This window comes from Carassius gibelio, chromosome A7, assembly GCF_023724105.1.
Source record: "Carassius gibelio isolate Cgi1373 ecotype wild population from Czech Republic chromosome A7, carGib1.2-hapl.c, whole genome shotgun sequence".
Lineage (NCBI taxonomy): Eukaryota > Metazoa > Chordata > Actinopteri > Cypriniformes > Cyprinidae > Carassius > Carassius gibelio.
This window is the reverse complement of record NC_068377.1, coordinates 13,467,210-13,485,728: the sequence shown is the minus strand read 5'-3', so window position 1 is coordinate 13,485,728 and position 18,519 is coordinate 13,467,210. Positions and strand designations below refer to the sequence as shown.

Here is an 18,519-nt window from a genome sequence, read left to right as displayed (position 1 = left end):
ATATATATATATATATATATATATATATATATATATATATATATATATATATATATATATATATATATACATACATACATACATACATACATACATACATACATACATACATATATATATATATATATATATATATATATATATATTATAACTTGTGATACTTTTTTCAGGATTATTTGATGAATAGAAAATAAAAAAGAACAGCATTTATAATATATATATATATATATATATATATATATATATATTTATTATAAATGCTGTTCTTTTTTATTTTCTATATATATATATATATATATATATATATATATATATATATATATATATATATATATATACATATATATATATAATAAAATGTACTACCATTTAAAAGTTTAGGGTCTGTAATTTTTAGATCTTTCTTTTTTTAAAGAGGTTAATACTTTATTCAAAAAGGATGTGTTAACCTGCTAAAAAGTGATAGTAAAGACTTATATTGTTAGAAAAGATTTCTATTTTAAATAAATGCTGTTCTTTTTCAGTTTTTATCCATCAGTGAATTTTGAGAAAAAGTATCACGGGCTTCAAAAAATCCCCAAAATTTCATTTTTACAATTTGTATTAGTTTGCATGCTTGTATGACCAAACAACATGTTATATTTATCTTTTTATATGATACAGTTTCTATAAATTTCCAATAAATCCCCATAAATTCCTGTCAAGTTTCCAGAAATTTACTGGAGATTTTCCACCCCTTTGCAACCCTAATCCTAAAGTGGTACAAGTATAAGAAAGAATGTACCATGTTGGTCAGATGAATACTCAACAGCAATCAGAGAAAGGAATAAAGCATTTTAGTCAAGTCAAGTCAAGTCTGCTTTATTGTAAATTCTTCCACATGTACAGTACATAAATACAGAGAATTGAAATTGCGTTACTCTCAGACCCCCGGTGCATACAGATAACATTAACAGAAGAGCCTAAAAATCTAGATCAAATATAAAATGTAGATAAAACTTTACAATAAGGGAATGTAAAAAAGACATATAATAAAATTTAAAAAAAATAAAGCAGCACAAGGCACATTGCTGATAGAGTGCAAATCAGTGAAGTGAACAAACAGATAAACGATTTTTAGTGCAAAAAAGAAGCTTATTCAGTCTTTTAGTTTTTAAAAAGAAATCTCACCCCAGAAGCAGTCATAGAAAAGAGCTTATGTTAAAAAGGTTATTAAAAATACAAAGAGGACAGCATTTCAAAACTGCTGCAATACTACTATAGGGAGGGAAACTTAAATAACTGCAGTTAAAAAAAGAACACAATTTTAATGTGTATATGGTGGCAAAATGGGGAGCTACTTATAGTGAATTGTTTTGCATGTATCAAGCACTGATTCATTCCTGCTTTACAGTACAGTAGGTGTCGACAATGTTCCTTAGGAGTTATTCGCCATTAAACAAGAAGAAGAAGACGTTGCGCTAATACAAGGGTTGCCAAGTCCGCAATTTTCCGCCGAATTGGACCACTTTTGCTGCGGGTTGTTTTTCATGTCCGTGAGTTTAAGCGACCCCAGTAACGTGATATTTACCGCACCAAAAACGTGTATTTTACCCCACCGGAATGCGATTTTTACCGTGGGGATCCCCTCAAAACGCGATTTGGCTAGTTTTGAGTAGTAATTGGGCGGGTTTTTTTGTGAAAACCTGGCAACCCTGGCTATTACGCTGATGTTTGGAGAGACAGGAAGGTTGTTGTAGACAGACAGCGAGGCCGGACCGAGGCAAGGTATGTAAATTAAACATATTACTAATAACGTTGATCTGATACCGAGTCTTACGTTATATACCAAGATGTATTGTGGTGTTACAACTATAATATCAAGTTAAAAGTGTGTTTCCATTAGGCGATGTAAGGAAAGTTTCTGATGCAAGTTACCGTTAACCGTCGGTTATGACTGGTTAGCCGATTTGCTTCTTAAATTTTTCACTTTAACCATGAAAGAAGCTTTACAAGAATTACATTTAAGAGATGTTTATCCTTTTGAAATATATGTTTACGTTTACGCTGTATAAAGTGGGTATTTTTGGCAACAAAAAAGGAACTTTCCAGTTGAGCGAAAAGTTTTTCCCACAGTTCAGCCCCGCCCCGCAGAGCTTTGCGTGAGGAAACAACGGTTCAAAGATGAATACTTCGGTAGGGGGGGGCGGTTCAAGATGGCGCTCTAGAAACATGTGAGTTGATGTGCTCTGCAAACTCAAATGGTGAAATTTACTTTTAGTGCTGTCAGAATAAGTCTAAATTACTTTCAAATAGCTTCAAATAGCAATTTATAAATAAATGTTCTTCTAGTAAAGAGTGACACAATGGGCAAGTCCGAAAAAAGGAAAACAAAGAACGCTTCACAGGCTACCACTAGTCCTGCAATCAAAACTAATTATGAAGCGCTGCAAGCCTCTAATAATCTTGCGACAGAAAACCTGCATGATTACGTCAAGACAGATTTACAGGTAGATGCAATTTCTGACGAGTTCATGTTGTGCGAGGAGGAATTTCCTTCACTTTTAGACACGCCATGCAAATCTCCTGCCGCCAAACAACGGAAGACTAATCAAGCTGAGATTGCTGACGTGCTCTCTCAACTTGGAGCACTTTCTCAGTTAATAAACTCTCGATCTGATTCCCTGGAGAAAATCATAGGAGAAAACACACGCGCGATTACCAACATGAAGGAGGTAATAAATGAAAACACCAAGCAAATCACAAGTGTCAAAGAAGCAATCGAATTTATGAGCGAAGAGGTTAACTGTCTGAAAACCAAGTGCGGTGCAGTGGAGTCCAAGATGGGCAAAATGGAGCAGACTACCTCTGAGCAGGAGAGAAGACTAGCACATCTGGAAAGTTATTCGCGACGTTGGAATTTAAGAATTTACGGAGTCCCCGAGAAGGAGAGAGAAGATGTTCGACTACAGGTGATCCAGTTGTGTCAGCGACTCCTGCCAGAGGACAGAGACAAACTTCCGAACGCCATTGATATTGTACACCGACTTGGTCGCAAGCAGCCGAACAAAACTCGAGGAGTTATTGTTCAATTTGCCTCCCGATTTTATCGCGACGCTGTGTGGCGTGCAGCAAAGGAGTCTACTTTTCTCAGGGAAAACGGCCTGAAAATATCTGAGGACTTATCTCCTGCAGATAAAGAGAGGAGAAACAAATTATGGCCGGCAGTGGAAAAAGCAAGACAAAATAATAAGCGTGCTTACTTTATTGGAGGTAGGGCGTTTGTAGAAGGAATTGAAATATTCCCTCCAGCCTGAAACTTCATTTAGCTGACCTGATATACATGAAACTTGTTTCACTTTGTGCCGAAACCGTGGGTTAATGAGAGGCTATTTAATTTAGAGATTTTTGCCCTTAGGTTTAATTTATTTTTTCCCTTAAAAGAAGGCAAAGTCCAAATATATATATTTTATTTTTAGTTGGTATTTTGAAGGTATTTATTATAATTACTACCATTCTAAGTTATAATTACTTATATAATTTTGAGAAAAAGATACTCTGGAGATTTGTTTTGTTTTTGTTTTTGTTTTTTCTTTTATAACTTAGAAGGCAATCTAATCTCAGGAATATGTTTTTATATTTCTCCTTGTGGAGGAGAAAAAAAAAAAAAAAAAAAAAAAAACTAAGCCAACAACATTGATGGTTTTATTATTATATTGGCTGTATTTACACTACATAAATGAGAAATCTGAAATTATAAGACAAAAGTCTACTCAAGTTCTATAGATGTTGATGTCTAAATTCTGAATTGCACTACTTTATTTGTATTAATATAGAGTTTGCTGTTCTCATCATTTTACGTGTGTTAACACATTTTCAGAGACCAATATACTCTACTTCTATTGTAGACCTTTCTTTTTTCCTTTATGTCTCTATCTATAATTTCTTTCAACACTAGAGGGTTAAGAAACATTATAAAAAGGAAAGCAATTTTTTTGTTTCTTAAACAATTTAAGTCTGACTTTTGTTTTTTGCAAGAATGCCACTCAACCAAAGAGGATTGTAATTTCTGGAGATCTCAGTGGGGATCTGATTTATGGATGGCTCATGGAACAAGTAACTCAGCTGGTGTCTGTATTCTTAAAAACCGTTTTGATGGGAAGATTGTATGTTCTAATTGTGATCCTGGTGGACATTATATTTGTCTTGTATTGGAAATTTCGAATGTAACCATTATTATTGTTAATATTTATGGGTTTAATCAACAAAAAAATAATGAAAAACTTATTGATCAAGTGGAAGAACATGTGTTAAATTTGCTAACCAAATATCCAAATTCTTATTTAGTTTTTGGAGGGGATTTTAATGTAGCTTTGGATAACGTCTTAGACAGATGGCCTCCAAAGTCTCCTGATAATTCTAGTTTGTACTTAAAGAGGTTTATGCAGCGATTTTCTTTACTTGACGGTTGGAGAGAAACTCATCCTTCTCAAAAACTATTTACGTGGAACAATAATTCCTTCTCAAACCAATCACGTATCGATATGTGGCTTATCTCTAGAGATTTAAACAATGTATCTTCTGATATTATTCCATCACCACTTTCTGATCACAAATGCATCTCTATACGCATTCCTCTATCAAATTCTGCTAATTTACATAGAACTACCTCATATTGGAAGTTGAATATTTCATTGCTTAAGTATAATGAAGTAAAGGATAAAATTAATTTCATAATCACTAAATATTTTGAAAAAGCTAATGAGGAAAACAATTTTTGTAGTAATTGGGAATTGATGAAACATGAAATTGGTAAATACTTGCGTACTTTTAGTAGCAAATTGGCTAAAAAGAAAAAAAATGAAGAGAACATTATAATATATAAAATCTCAAATCTTCTATCTAAAATGGTTCTGTCTGATGCTGAAAAAGTTGAGCTTGTTCAGCATCAAAATGTTCTAGATGAGTTTTATAAAGAAAAGGCTCAGGGAGCATTTGTAAGATCACGAAAAAGATGGATCGAGGAAGGTGAGCAAAACTCTTCATATTTTTTTAGACTAGAAAAACAACAAATGAAAACAAATTTGATTGGAAAGCTACTAATCAATGGATCTCTCTGTGAAGACCAAAAGGCCATTGCAAATTTTTGTGCTAAATTCTATCACGATTTGTACACCTCTAAATTTAACAAACAACATGCTCATGATTTTTTTGAGTCATTATTTTCCATTAATCAATTAAGTAACACTGATCAAACCATTTGTGATTCTCCCATTAACTTAAAAGAAATCGAGGAAGCAATTAAATCTTTAAAAACGAATAAGTCCCCTGGTACAGACGGTCTAACATCAGAATTCTATCATATGTTCAGTAAAAACATAGCCCCTTTTTTGTTAAACGTATTTAAGGAAAGCATAAATAAATCGTTTCTTCCACCCACATTATGCCAAGGGCTGATCACTTTAATTCCCAAGCCAAGTAAAAATATTACTTTATTAGATAATTGGCGTCCAATAACATTGTTAAACAATGATTATAAAATAATTGCTTTAGTACTGGCTAAAAGATTAAAGGGAGTGTTACCTTGTATTATCGATGAAACACAATCTGGCTTTATGCCAAATAGACATATATCTAATAATATAAGATTAATATTAGATATTTTAGATTATTCTGATTTAATTTCTAATGACAGCTTTATCTTTTTTTTAGATTATTATAAAGCATTTGATACTTTGGAACATGGTTTTTTATTTCAAGCACTTCAAAAAATTGGTTTTGGTGATTATTTTTGTAAGATGGTTAAAATGTTATATGTAAATGGAAATAGTTCAATTAAACTGAAAAACGGCACCTCTCCCAGGTTTTCTCTAAATCGTGGTGTTCGTCAAGGATGCCCAGTGTCTCCTTATCTGTTTTTAATTGCAGTGCAATTTCTCAATTTACATATTAAAAACAGTAACCTGAAAGGAATCACTGTTGGAAATGCAGAATTAATCATTAGTCAGTTAGCTGACGACACAGCATTGTTTTTGGAAGATTCCTCTCAAATCCCAGTAGCCTTAAATATCCTTCAGTCATTTTCTAAAGTTTCTGGTTTAAATCTCAATATTGATAAATGCGTATTATTTCCCATTAAAAATTGTAATCTCTCTTTAATATGTGGCATAGCTGTTAAAAGCACTGTTAAATATCTTGGTATAGAAATAACTAAAGAAAAAAATAGATGTACAACAAACTTTAATCCGATTATTGAAAAAACTAAGAAAAAACTTAATTGCTGGCTTCAAAGGGATCTATCTATTAAAGGAAGAGTTTTGCTCACTAAGGCTGAGGGACTTTCACGCCTCTCTTATGCCGCACAATCTCTATATGTAGATAAGCCTACATGTAAATTGATTGATAGAGCTCTAACAGATTTTGTCTGGAAAAATAAATGCCATTATATGAAGAAATCTGTAATTTTAAATTCTTACGACAAAGGTGGTTTAAACTTTATTGATTTTAGTTCTTTAAATTATACTTTCAAAATAAATTGGCTTCATCGATTTTTGAAAAATCAAGACTCTATCTGGAATATTTTCCCTCAACAAACTTTTTCATATATTGGAGGTATAAAATTTTTATTGATGTGCAACTATAGCTTATCAAAAATTCCTATCAAACTTTCAAATTTCCACCAACAGGTTCTTTTGGCATGGGCTTTAATATATAAACATAATTTCACTCCCCATAAATTCTTTATTTGGAACAACCAGAATATTTTATACAAAAATAGAACTTTATTTTTTGATCGGTGGTTTAATAATGGATTACTTTTAGTTTGTCAGTTATTTAATGACAAAGGATTACTAATGAATTATGCAGAATTTCTTTCAGAATACAACATGCCAGTTACTCCCAAAGAATTTGCAATAGTTATGGGAGCAATACCATCAGGAATTTGTATGCTTTTTAAAAACTACAAACAATCTACTACAATAAACATTGCTTTCCCTGAGCCAGTAGACACTGCAATAGGTCAAATATGTTTTTCAGGAAAAAAAGATAGAAATAAGAAAGTTAGATCCCTTTTTACTGAAGATATTATCTCACTATCTCCTGCAATCTCTTACTGGAATAATTTATTTAAAAATTTAAAGTGGAAAAAGATTTGGTCTTTACAACAAAAATATTTTCTCACCAATAAAGTGAAAGAAGTATCATTTAAAATACTAAATAAATTTTACCCTGTTAATTATTTTATGATTAAATATAAAAACAATATTGAGACAAGATGCTCATTCTGCCAAGTTCACACAGAAACTGTTTTTCACTTATTTTGGACATGTTCCTATGCTGAACATCTATGGAAAGATGTAGAAACATTTATTAAAAATAATATCCAAAAAGACATATCTGTTACTTTTAAAGATATTATTTTTGGACACTTTGATTCTGATTCAAATAACAACAAATCTTGTTTTGTTATAAATTTAATTTATTTTCTTGGCAAATTCTATATCCATAAATGTAAATTCACCAACAACAAACCAATTTTTCTTGTTTTTCGGAAAGAATTTAAAATGTATCTTAATACTATTTCATCCTCTGTAAATAAGAAAGCTAGAAAAACAACTTCAATTTGTAATGACTTTAATTTGTATACTCTACTTGAAATATAAATCAATATCTTACCCTCATGTTCTTTTTTTTTATTTTTCATGTTAGCAATTGTTAAATTGTATGTTTGTTTTGTATATTCAGATGACATATTGTTGATACATATTGTGTACTCTACACAAAGTTGTGTATAATTGATGTCATCTTTGTATTGTTTGCAATCACAATAAAAAAAAAAAAAAAAAAAAAAAAAAATACTTCGGTAGGCCTGGAGTTACTCATCCTATGACTTTTCACTTTGCATAATTATTTAGGAAATCACCCTAATATATCACCCTCTTGCCACATTCTCTGTGCTTTTAAGACGGGGTGTTGTAGGGATGGTTATCAGTTATTTTCACTCATCAACAGAACACTCTCTTGATGTGATTACAGATGGCTTGCAATGACTCTGAGAAATCCAGCCTCGATGATGTCTGCTGTAATGACCAATACTCCAGCTGTGCAGCAGCCATGGAGAAAGACAGTTATTCGTATCTGAGCCCGACAGAGAACCCCTCCACCATCAGTGTCTCTGCGAGTATCCCCCCGGACCAGCAAGGCTATGACGTGGAGTTTGACCCTCCGCTAGAGAGCAAGTATGAGTGCCCTATCTGTCTGATGGGCCTTCGCTCCGCAGTACAGACACCATGTGGACATCGATTCTGCAACTCGTGCATCAGGAAGTCCATCAGGTCAGTAACTTGAAGTGTGTTCGTCACTTTCAAAATTCACACTGTGCTTAACCCTGCTGTGTCATATTCAAAACGTACACTTCTAAGGCTAAATTGTCAACATAATCAAAACTGAATACAGAAATGTATTCAATCTTGTATATGCTTTCTGTCATCTTATTGATAGTTTATAGTTTTAGTTTAATTCTAAAAATGCCCCCCTGGAATCTTTACTAATTTATTATATAAACATAAGAATAACATTAGTAATAATTTAAGATGAACATTTCATGAACTGAAGAAACTAGAGAGATCATAAAACTAAGTATTTAAATCTATTATCTATTGTAATAATAGGTTATTTAAGTTTATTATCTAAGGTATGTTATTAGGATGTATGGAGTGCTAGCAGTCTGTTGTGATCTCATTGATTTATATCACAAGCTATCAGAATATCATCTTAATATTTGGCAATATAAATACAAAACTGCACAAAATTCAAGTAAAATTGTTTGAATTGTTTTTTCCTTCCTCAGATATAAGCTCCATATTGTCCTATATCATACTATAGGTAGTCACAAAAGCCAGATTTATCAAATATGATAAACATCATTATCTATCTATCTATCTATCTATCTATCTATCTATCTACAGTACAGACCAAAAGTTTGGACACACTTTCTCATTCAAAGAGTTTTCTTTTTTTTTCATGACTATGAAAATTGTAGATTCACACTGAAGGCATCGAAACTATGAATTAACACATGTGGAATTATATACATAACAAAAAAGTGTGAAACAACTGAAAATATGTCATATTGTAGGTTCTTCAAAGTAGCCACCTTTTGCTTTGATTACTGCTTTGCACACTCTTGGCATTCTCTTGATGAGCTTCAAGAGGTAGTCACCTGAAATGGTCTTCACTTCACAGGTGTGCCCTGTCAGGTTTAATAAGTGTGATTTCTTGCCTTATAAATGGGGTTGGGACCATCAGTTGTGTTGTGCAGAAGTCAGGTGGATACACAAGCTGATAGTCCTACTGAATAGACTGTTAGAATTTGTATTATGTCAAGAAAAAAGCAGCGAAGTACAGGAAAACGAGTGGTCATCATACTTTAAGAAATAAAGGTCAGTCAGTCCGAAAAATTGGTAAAACTTTGAAAGTGTCCCCAAGTGCAGCGCTACAAAGAAACTGGCTCACATGTGGACCGCCCCAGGAAAGGAAGACCAAGAGTCAACTCCGCTGCGGAGGATAAGTTCATCCGAGTCACGAGCCTCAGAAATCGCAGGTTAACAGCAGCTCAGATTAGAGGCCAGGTCAATGGCACACGGAGTTCTAGCAGCAGACACATCTGTAGAACAACTGTTAAGAGGAAACTGTGTGAATCAGGCCTTCATGGTAGAATATCTGCTAGGAAACCACTTCTAAAGAAAGGCAACAAGCAGAAAAGACTTTTTTGGGCTAAAGAACACAAGGAATGGACATTAGACCAGTGGAAATCTGTGCTTTGGTCTGATGAGTCCAAATTTGAGATCTTTGGTTCCAACCACCGTGTCTTTGTGCGACGCAGAAAAGCTGAACGGACGGACTCTACATGCCTGGTTCCCACCGTGAAGCATGGATGAGGAGGTGTGATGGTGTTGGGGTGCTTTGCTGGTGACACTGTTGGGGATTTATTCAAAATTGAAGGCATACTGAACCAGCATGGCTACCACAGCATCTTGCTGCAGCATGCTATTCCATCTGGTTTGCGTTTAGTTGGACCATCATTTATTTTTCAACAGGACAATGACCCCAAACACACCTCCAGGCTGTGTAAGGGCTATTTGACCAAGAAGGAGAGTGATGGGGTGCTGCGCCAGATGACCTGGCCTCCACAGTCACCGGACCTGAACCCAATCGAGATGGTTTAGGGGTGAGCTGGACCGCAGACAGAAGGCAAAAGGGCCAACAAGTGCTAAGCATCTCTCGGGGAACTCCTTCAAGACTGTTGGAAGACCATTTCAGGTGACTCTTGAAGCTCATCAAGAGAATGCCAAGAGTGTGCAAAGCAGTAATCAAAGCAAAAGGTGGCTACTTTGAAGAACCTACAATATGACATATTTTCAGTTGTTTCACACTTTTTTGTTATGTATATAATTCCACATGTGTTAATTCATAGTTTTGATGCCTTCAGTGTGAATCTACAATTTTCATAGTCATGAAAAAAAAAGTAAACTCTTTGAGAACGTGTGTCCAAACTTTTGGTCTGTACTGTACATACATATATACATACATACACACACATATATATAATTGTTAAATATATGGTTAATTTAATAACTTTTTTAAATATTTTGTTTAAAGTTCCAATAAAATGCAATATTTGTTAAAAAAAAAAAAAAAATAAGCAGACTATTATTTCTTGACTTTTGACTATTACATTATGTCAGACTTTACAGGGTAAAAAATGCAAAAATATATCTTCCTATTTTCTGGCAGGGACACAGGGCAAAAATGTCCAGTTGACAATGAGGTGCTGCTTGAGGAACAGCTCTTCTCTGATAACTTTGCCAAACGAGAGATCCTCTCACTTACTGTCCGATGTCCTAATGTAGGATGCTGTGATAAAATGGAGTTGCGCCAGCTGGAGGTAAATTTGTGGGTCTGACATGGTAAAAGTATTTTAAATGCTGTATTTGAAATATTTGTACTTAAAAAAAAAAAAAAAAAAATATATATATATATATATATATATTTATGTGTCAGGCCAGTCACACCAAAAATAGAATGCATGCTTAGTATTATGGTGATTTGGCAGGAGGGCTGGGCGATATATCGAATATTAGTGATAATATTGAAATAATTTTGACGATATTGTAATATATTGAATATGAGTATTTCAAATTCAAGCATAATTTTTTCCAAAAGAACATGCCGAATTAGAGCTTCGCTGTTACAAAGGATACATTTTCTGCCCGGATGTTTGCTTATTTTAAGCAATCTGGCAACCATGTGCAAGTGCTCACTCCTCATTGTGGAAGCGCCACCGATGATGATCTGAAAACACTAACAAGCTGGAGTTTAGCGATCTAATGAAAGCAACGTTCAGCCGGTCGGAGTTCTGTCATTTCATCTCGACTGTATTGTTTGAGATTGTGATCGCTGAATAAATGCACTTACTCGACCGCTGATGTTTGAATAGAGAAACATAGACTATGGCCATCTGGAATTACTATTAGGAATTTTCACTGTTTTTATAATATAGACAGAGAGAGTGCAAAAGTCTTGGTATTAAAGGGGTCATATGATTTTTAAAAAAAAATCATTATTATGTGTATTTGGTGTAATTGAATATGTTGACATGCTTTCATGTAAAAAAAAAAAACACATCATTTTTCAAATACTGTACATTATTGTAGGTCCTCTATCTCTGTCTTAAACGAGTCGCTTTCTACAAAGCCCCTCCTTCTGACAAGCGCAGTCTGCTCTGATTGGCCAACTGACACAGTGCATTGTGATTGGCCGAACGCTGCAAGTACTCGTTGGAAATGTAACGCCCCTTTTCATAATCGCTAGCTTCATCTTTCAAAATAAATGTAAAGAAAGTTAATAATGTCCTTAGTTTTACCATCAGTTCAAGCTCAAAAGGGAAACAGTCACGTGACGGACACAGTGATGAAGCTCATATGTGCGGTTAAGACAGATGACTCCACTGTTTGACCATCTCTCTCTCTCTCTCTCACACACACACACACACACACACACACACACAAACACAACGTGCAAAACTCCGCATGTGAACAGTCAATTGCAAATACTTTAATAACAAAACATACATGGCTGATTCAGAAGCGCCAGATTGTTGTTGCAAAGTCAGAATAACCTCCTCTCCTAGGTTCACGAAACGGTCGTCCATAAAATGCGTTGCTGTTCTGTTGTAAGTGATATTAAAGATTCCTAAATGCATCTACTGTCGGAAGGCCAAATAAAGTGCTTTCACCTAGAAACACACAGCATCTCCCTGACATGACTTCTTCAACACTAACTGCGGTTACTGAAACTACGCCTTGTTTCTCTTCGTGAACATTTGGGCTGCATTAAGCAAATATTTCCACATAGTGACATAGACATGTAGAGGGGTGTTTGAACGAGGCGTTTTGGGGGGAATGGCAGAGTCTTAACTTTTATAAAGAATATCTCTTTGGATTTGAGACTTTAGTCTTTGCAACTTTACAGATCTTCTTTATGCACCAAGAGCTTGTAACACTCCGAAGAGAAAGGAAAAATTTTAATCGCATCATATGAACCCTTTAATAAGAAATACCTATGTGCTTCAAAACTAGCTCCCCATCTGAGAGGGTTTTAAGTGCCAGTGAGAACATAGTTTCATAATGCCACAGAGCTTCTTTTAAACCAGAGACAGGTGACAGACTTGTTCTTAGCTAAAAACTTGTTAGTTAAAAAAAAAATATATATATATATATATATATATATATATATATATATATATATATATATATATATATTTACCCCAGTTGCGCAGTTTAATTGTGATTTGCAAGTACTAAAAAAGTTGACAGAACTTTCTGTACTTGTTTTGCATTACTTCAGTTATATATACATGTGTTCATTTAACAAAAAGCTGTGATCACTTGGTCTTGATTTTTTTTTAACTGCTTAAATTAGCTGTTCAATCGAAATAGTTTTTTTAAAGGGGGAAAAGAAAATTGTTTTTTTTATCGTTTAAATGCAAAATTTTTGAGAGATATATCGAATATCGTAAAACCTTTGACAACATCATGATTTTTGTTTTATATATATATATATCGCCCAGCCGTATTTGGCAGTACAAAGAAATGCAGCCTGTGAATAAGAATACTCTAGCTTTGGTGCATATGTATGAAATCAACATTTTTTTAGAAATGAGACCCCAAGTTCCTAACTAAAAAAAAAAAAAAAAAAATATATATATATATATATATATATATATATATATATACACACACACACACACACACACACACACACACACACAGTACAGACCAAAAGTTTGGACACACCTTCTCATTCAAAGAGTTTTCTTTATTTTCATGACTATGAAAATTGTTTCTAGTTTTTGGCCTAAAACTTTGTTGTGTAAATGGCCCTAAAACTGTCCTTGGATATGTAATGTATTAACTCCTCAGAGAAGCAAGGCCTTTCATAAATGCCATTTAAAACCCATTAGTGTGGCGTCATGAACAGGCTTGCTAAATCGCAGTTGTCATGGTGGCTACTAATTGTGTTGTCACATTCTCTTTTCCTCAGAAACACTTGTCTCATTGTGAGTTTGCCACAGTGCCATGCCCTCAGTGTCTGGAGTCTGTTCGTAAGAGCCATCTGGATGAACACAAGAGCCAGCAGTGTTTACAGCGGCTTATGACCTGCCCTGATTGTGCAGGGAGCTTTATGTATGCTGACAAACAGGTGAAACCCATTGTTTCCTTTTTTATATACTGGATATGTTTAGATTGGGTTGAAGTTGTTTTGAAAGTAGATCAGTATTTATTTATATTCAATTCGCTTTTTTCAGTTTATTTTAGTAATTATATGTGCTTTTGTCATTTGTTGATTTTTCATATTTATATTTAGCTATTTTGTTCAGTACCCTCCACTAATATTGGCACCCTTGGTAAATATGAGCAAAGGTGGCTGTGGAAACAAATCCAATCATGATGTATAAATGTTTACCTATACATTTCCACATCATTTTTAAACATTTAAAATGCATGAAAATAAATATTTTCTATCACTTTATCACTCTTGAAATGACCTGTATACTAAATAATCTAACCCTCATACTTACATGAAAATAGCAGTCTATTTATTTAGTGGTCCAAGTTGAAGTCAGTGTGTACGTTAATGACAACATGGGACAAATATAATCATTTAGTGGCAGCAGGTGCTGCGAGCTGCGAGTCCTTTATGGGAAACGGCGAATCATCAGAACACCGGCGCAAGGCTGCTCACAGCGTTTGGTTACGTGTCGCAACCGTTTTCGGAACCGAAACTTAGAAATTGCTCACGGTTCCGGTTCTTATTAAAAATCAGAACCTGTTCTGAATAAGAACCGGTTCTTAGTTCCCAACTCTACTTGTCACACACCCTAGTGCCGATAAGCGGTGATATAGCTCATAATTTCCCAAGTGTATAATACAGCTTTCATTATTCCGGACAATCATATTCATGAGTCAGAAGTCAGATCTTAATGCTTGAAAAGTCCTTGAAAGTCCTGGAATTAAATTTTTCAGTTTGTGTACGAACCCTGCAAATCTCGTTTTTTGGAAGTGGGGGGAAAATCTCATTTTGAAATGTTTTTCTCTAGTTCACAATTATTGCCACATAATTATCGTAACATCCTTTTCCCAAGATAATAGCTCTGCGTTTTGTCCTATAATGCCTGATGGGTTTGTAGAACACCTGACAAAAGATCAGAGACCATTCCTTCATTCATTCCTTCAGAATCTCTCCAGATCCTTCATGTTGGTGCTTTTTAACCTCAGCTCACCCCACTCATTATTTAACAGGGATCAGGGAACTGAGACGGCCATGGCAGAGGCTTTGTTCCAGTGGTGTCTGACAACTGAATATGTGGGGATGTAGGGGATGTTTGACAGGCCTGTATATATTAAGGCTTTCTGACCCCAAGACTCAACTTATCTCAGCAGTTCTCCAGCTATGATCCTTGGAGAGTCTCTGTCTGGCCACTCAAACTCTCCTCCTGACTGTGCATTAGGTCGATATAGACACACGTCCTCTTCCAGGCAGATCTGGAACATCTCAAGTTGATTGGAACTACTTTATTATTGCCCTGATGATGGAAATGGGGATTTTCAATGCTTTAGCTATTTCCTTATTGCCCTGTTCCAAGTCACCCTGGTGTGCTAGAATCTTTTTTTAATATATATTATAATGTGTATTGGAATATTATTCAGCAATACTTTACTCATAAGAATTTTGAGTGGTGCAGTTGTAACAGTTATGTTATAATGTGAGTTTTTATCAATCAGTTGTTTCACTTCAATGAAAGGTTAGAATAATAAAATGGAATAAAGAATTCTTTGAATGAAAGATAACAAAGATAAATGATTCAGATTTTCACAGCCATCTTTGCTCTTATTTATCAAGGGTGCCAATATTAGTGGAGGGCACTGTACTTCTATTTCTTTATTCTGTATTGAGCTTATTTTATTTCAGTTTCCTGTTTATAAGTTAAGTTTTCGTTGTTTTTGTTTTATTTGAACATTTTAATAGTTTTAGTTTTCAATAACAACACTGTCTGAAAGGATTGTCTTTTTTATTTTTTTTTTTAGATTCATGAAAAGATTTGTCCTTTCGCCAATACAGTGTGTAAATATTGCGGAATGGAGCTCATTCGGGATCAGGTGCGTCAGATGATTTTTCACTCCTATGCACATTTCCTGAGGCACAACAGTAATGAACTCTTTTTGATAGTTCAAATGATCCATTGTTAAACTATGAAGCTGAATGCATCTGTTCTTATTGGTTTCAGTTGGCATTGCACTGTGACACAGACTGTCTTAAAGCTCCTGTAGCCTGTACTTTCAGCACGTTTGGTTGTCGTGAAAAGGTGGGCCATGAGATTCCTTTTTGCATAACGCTCAAAAACATATGTGCTGTTCTTCTGAACTTTCTGTTCATCAAAGAATCCTGCAATAACATATATCTGTCAAACCTTTTTATTTCTCTGGAAATGTTACAGATGCCAAGAAATGAACTGGCCCAGCACATGCAGGAATTTACACAAATGCACATGCGTTACATGGCTGAGTTCCTGCGCAGCCAGACACACAGTAGCTGCCCGGTGCCGTCAAATGCCGCCCACTCTTTGTCAGACGAACGAGGAGCAACTGCCCGAGCACCAGAGTCGTGCCAGTGTAAACCAGAGCTGATGAACCTGCGGGAGACAGTCTTGGAGCTGGAGGGTCGGCTGGTTCGTCAAGATCAACAGATCCGGGAGCTGTGCATCCACAATGAGACACAGAAAAACCAGGTCACAGAGCTACGCCGAAAGCTGAGCACCCTGGAGGATGCCACCCGAGAGCTGGAAGCCCAGCAGTATCAAGGCGTCTACGTATGGCGCTTGGAGAACTTCTCCCTTCACCTGCGCAACCAAGAGGCTGGTCAATCCATAGTCCTCCACAGCCCACCTTTCTACACGGGCCGGCCGGGGTACAAACTCTGCCTACGACTGCATCTGCAAACTCCCAACGCCCCTCGCTGTTCCAACTACATCTCACTTTTCGTGCACACTATGCAGGGTGAGTTTGACAGCCAGCTCTCCTGGCCCTTGCAGGGCAAGATCCAGCTGGCGGTGTTGGACCAGGTCGAGGGGCAGCATCATGTGGAAGTGATGGAGACCAAGCCGGACCTGCAGGCCTTCCAGAGGCCCACTGTGCAACGCAACCCCAAGGGTTTCGGGTACGTCACTTTCCTGCACCTACAGGTGTTGCAGCAGCGTGGGTTTGTGAAAGACGACGTGCTGTTGGTGCGCTGCGAGGTGACACCACGATTTGATGCTAGCCTCAGGAGGGAAGGAGTTCAACCTCGGGGGTCAGAACCTTCACTCTGAGTTCCTGCATCGCTCTTGTACTCTTAAGTTCTCATAGACACTTTGCTGAAACAAGCAAGATGTGGAAAAACCTCGTCATGATACACCAGGCTTCGTAATGGCAGTTGCACAACTCTCGTGTCTGTTGTGAAGTGTTTTATATACAAATGTTTCTCAAAAGCATTTTAATCCGTGCAATCAACGGAAAACTTGATAAGTATCAGAAATTCACTGAATGTCCTGTCAACCAAGCTAAAGGGTGTGAAACTATTATTTTAAAGGTGCTGCTTATGCTAAGAGTTAGCTTCCACAAAATATTTTCATTGTACTACATCCAACTAATTTTTGCTGCCTTTTCTGCCAACTCGTGCCAAAACGTGCTTAATTTTCATTTATCTGACAAGACCTGACAATTTAAAGCGTCATTAGTACAGTACAGCACAGTTTACTATGATCATAGTGAATGTTGTGCTTTGTTCATTTAACAACTTAACCACAAGGTGTGGTGTGGTTACATTAGCAAAGTGTCAATGAAAAACTGTTAGCGATGCATGAAGTGTGGCCTTTTCAAACCAGGCAACTCTCTGTTGGTTAATGGAGTGAATCAGTTTGAACTCTATGGGAAAGCTGCCTGGGGAAATCCTTTGCCCTCTCGTGAAAAACTCCCAGTCACTTGGATTTATATAGAAATGACTTGATTTTTTCCCAAGACAATTAATGATGGACTAATATATGCAAGTTAATCTAATAATTGTATTGACACTGGAAATCTGACAAATCTTTTTTTTTTTTTTTCATATAATGTTAACTTCATCACAATATACAGTGCCAAAATTAGTGGATGTGTGCCTTTTATAAATTATTTTTGAATTCAAGTTGTTTGTCTTTTTATGCGCACTCTAAAGTTCTCACAGATGCAGATTTTAGAGGTGTGTTTTAGTCAGATCCCAGGGCTCGCAAAATGGTTAGCCCTGGACATCCCGAGGCTATTGTGTTTTCCAGTCGGGCTACCAAAATCTATCACCGCTGTGCCCGGCGGGTTATCTTAAATGCAGGTCTTCAAGTTAGTTGCATCAAATTTAATGGTCTATTTATGTGAAGGTGTCTCTGAAGGGAACAGACCGTCTTCAGAAGTGTTTCGATGCTATTATCACTTTCACTTTTTTTCTTGTAATGCCAGATAAAGCAGCGTTCATGAGCACAGCGCCCAGAAAACAGCTCTAATTCTACGTTTCAAAGAGACGGGGTAGCTGCAGGTCAGAGTAATAGGTGTGGCAAAAGGTGAATGCTACCAAAGTCTTAAAGAACTTTGATGCTACAACAGAAACTAAACCCTAACCCTTAACCCTAGCCTTTATCTGCCCACTGCTCCAGCCTGCAGTTATCCCTACCTGGTTCAAAAGCCCCACTTAGTGGCAGAAAATTAAAATAAGAATCTCAGTTAGCCCTTCTGCGGGTTAATTTAGTTACATTTCTTTCTTTTTTTAAGATCAGTGTAAATATTGACCCATGTTTTTCTGCAGCAAACACACAGAGTTGTAAATGTGAGATAAGCTAATGTGCCTTCTAAAAATCTAAACAGTCATTTATATATATATATATATATATATATATATATATTATATATTTAT

The 18,519-nt window shown here is 35.7% G+C and overlaps 1 protein-coding gene across 2 annotated transcripts; it reads left to right on the top strand.

The window, feature by feature from the left end:
* The first annotated feature begins 1,628 nt into the window (after nucleotides 1–1,628).
* Nucleotides 1,629–18,473, top strand: LOC128016621 (TNF receptor-associated factor 6). 2 transcript variants are annotated; one of them, XM_052601272.1, is made up of 8 exons: nucleotides 1,681–1,767; nucleotides 2,116–2,175; nucleotides 8,017–8,315; nucleotides 10,777–10,927; nucleotides 13,585–13,743; nucleotides 15,630–15,701; nucleotides 15,830–15,907; nucleotides 16,040–18,473. In XM_052601272.1, the coding sequence occupies exons 2-8, from the start codon at nucleotides 2,164–2,166 to the stop codon at nucleotides 16,907–16,909; spliced, it is 1,641 nt and encodes a 546-aa protein (XP_052457232.1). In that variant the 5' UTR covers nucleotides 1,681–1,767; nucleotides 2,116–2,163; the 3' UTR covers nucleotides 16,910–18,473. The 2 variants fall into 2 exon arrangements, with proteins under 2 accessions (XP_052457234.1, XP_052457232.1); XM_052601274.1 differs by lacking the exon at nucleotides 2,116–2,175 and having other exon boundaries at nucleotides 1,629–1,767.
* The last annotated feature ends 46 nt before the right edge of the window (nucleotides 18,474–18,519 follow it).

Bases quoted from the DNA above. Each gene is read 5' to 3' on its own strand.
- LOC128016621 (XM_052601272.1), top strand. The intron at 10,928-13,584 runs GTAAATTTGTGG...TCTTTTCCTCAG, and splicing joins TGGAGTTGCGCCAGCTGGAG to AAACACTTGTCTCATTGTGA. The intron at 15,908-16,039 runs GTGGGCCATGAG...GAAATGTTACAG, and splicing joins CGTTTGGTTGTCGTGAAAAG to ATGCCAAGAAATGAACTGGC.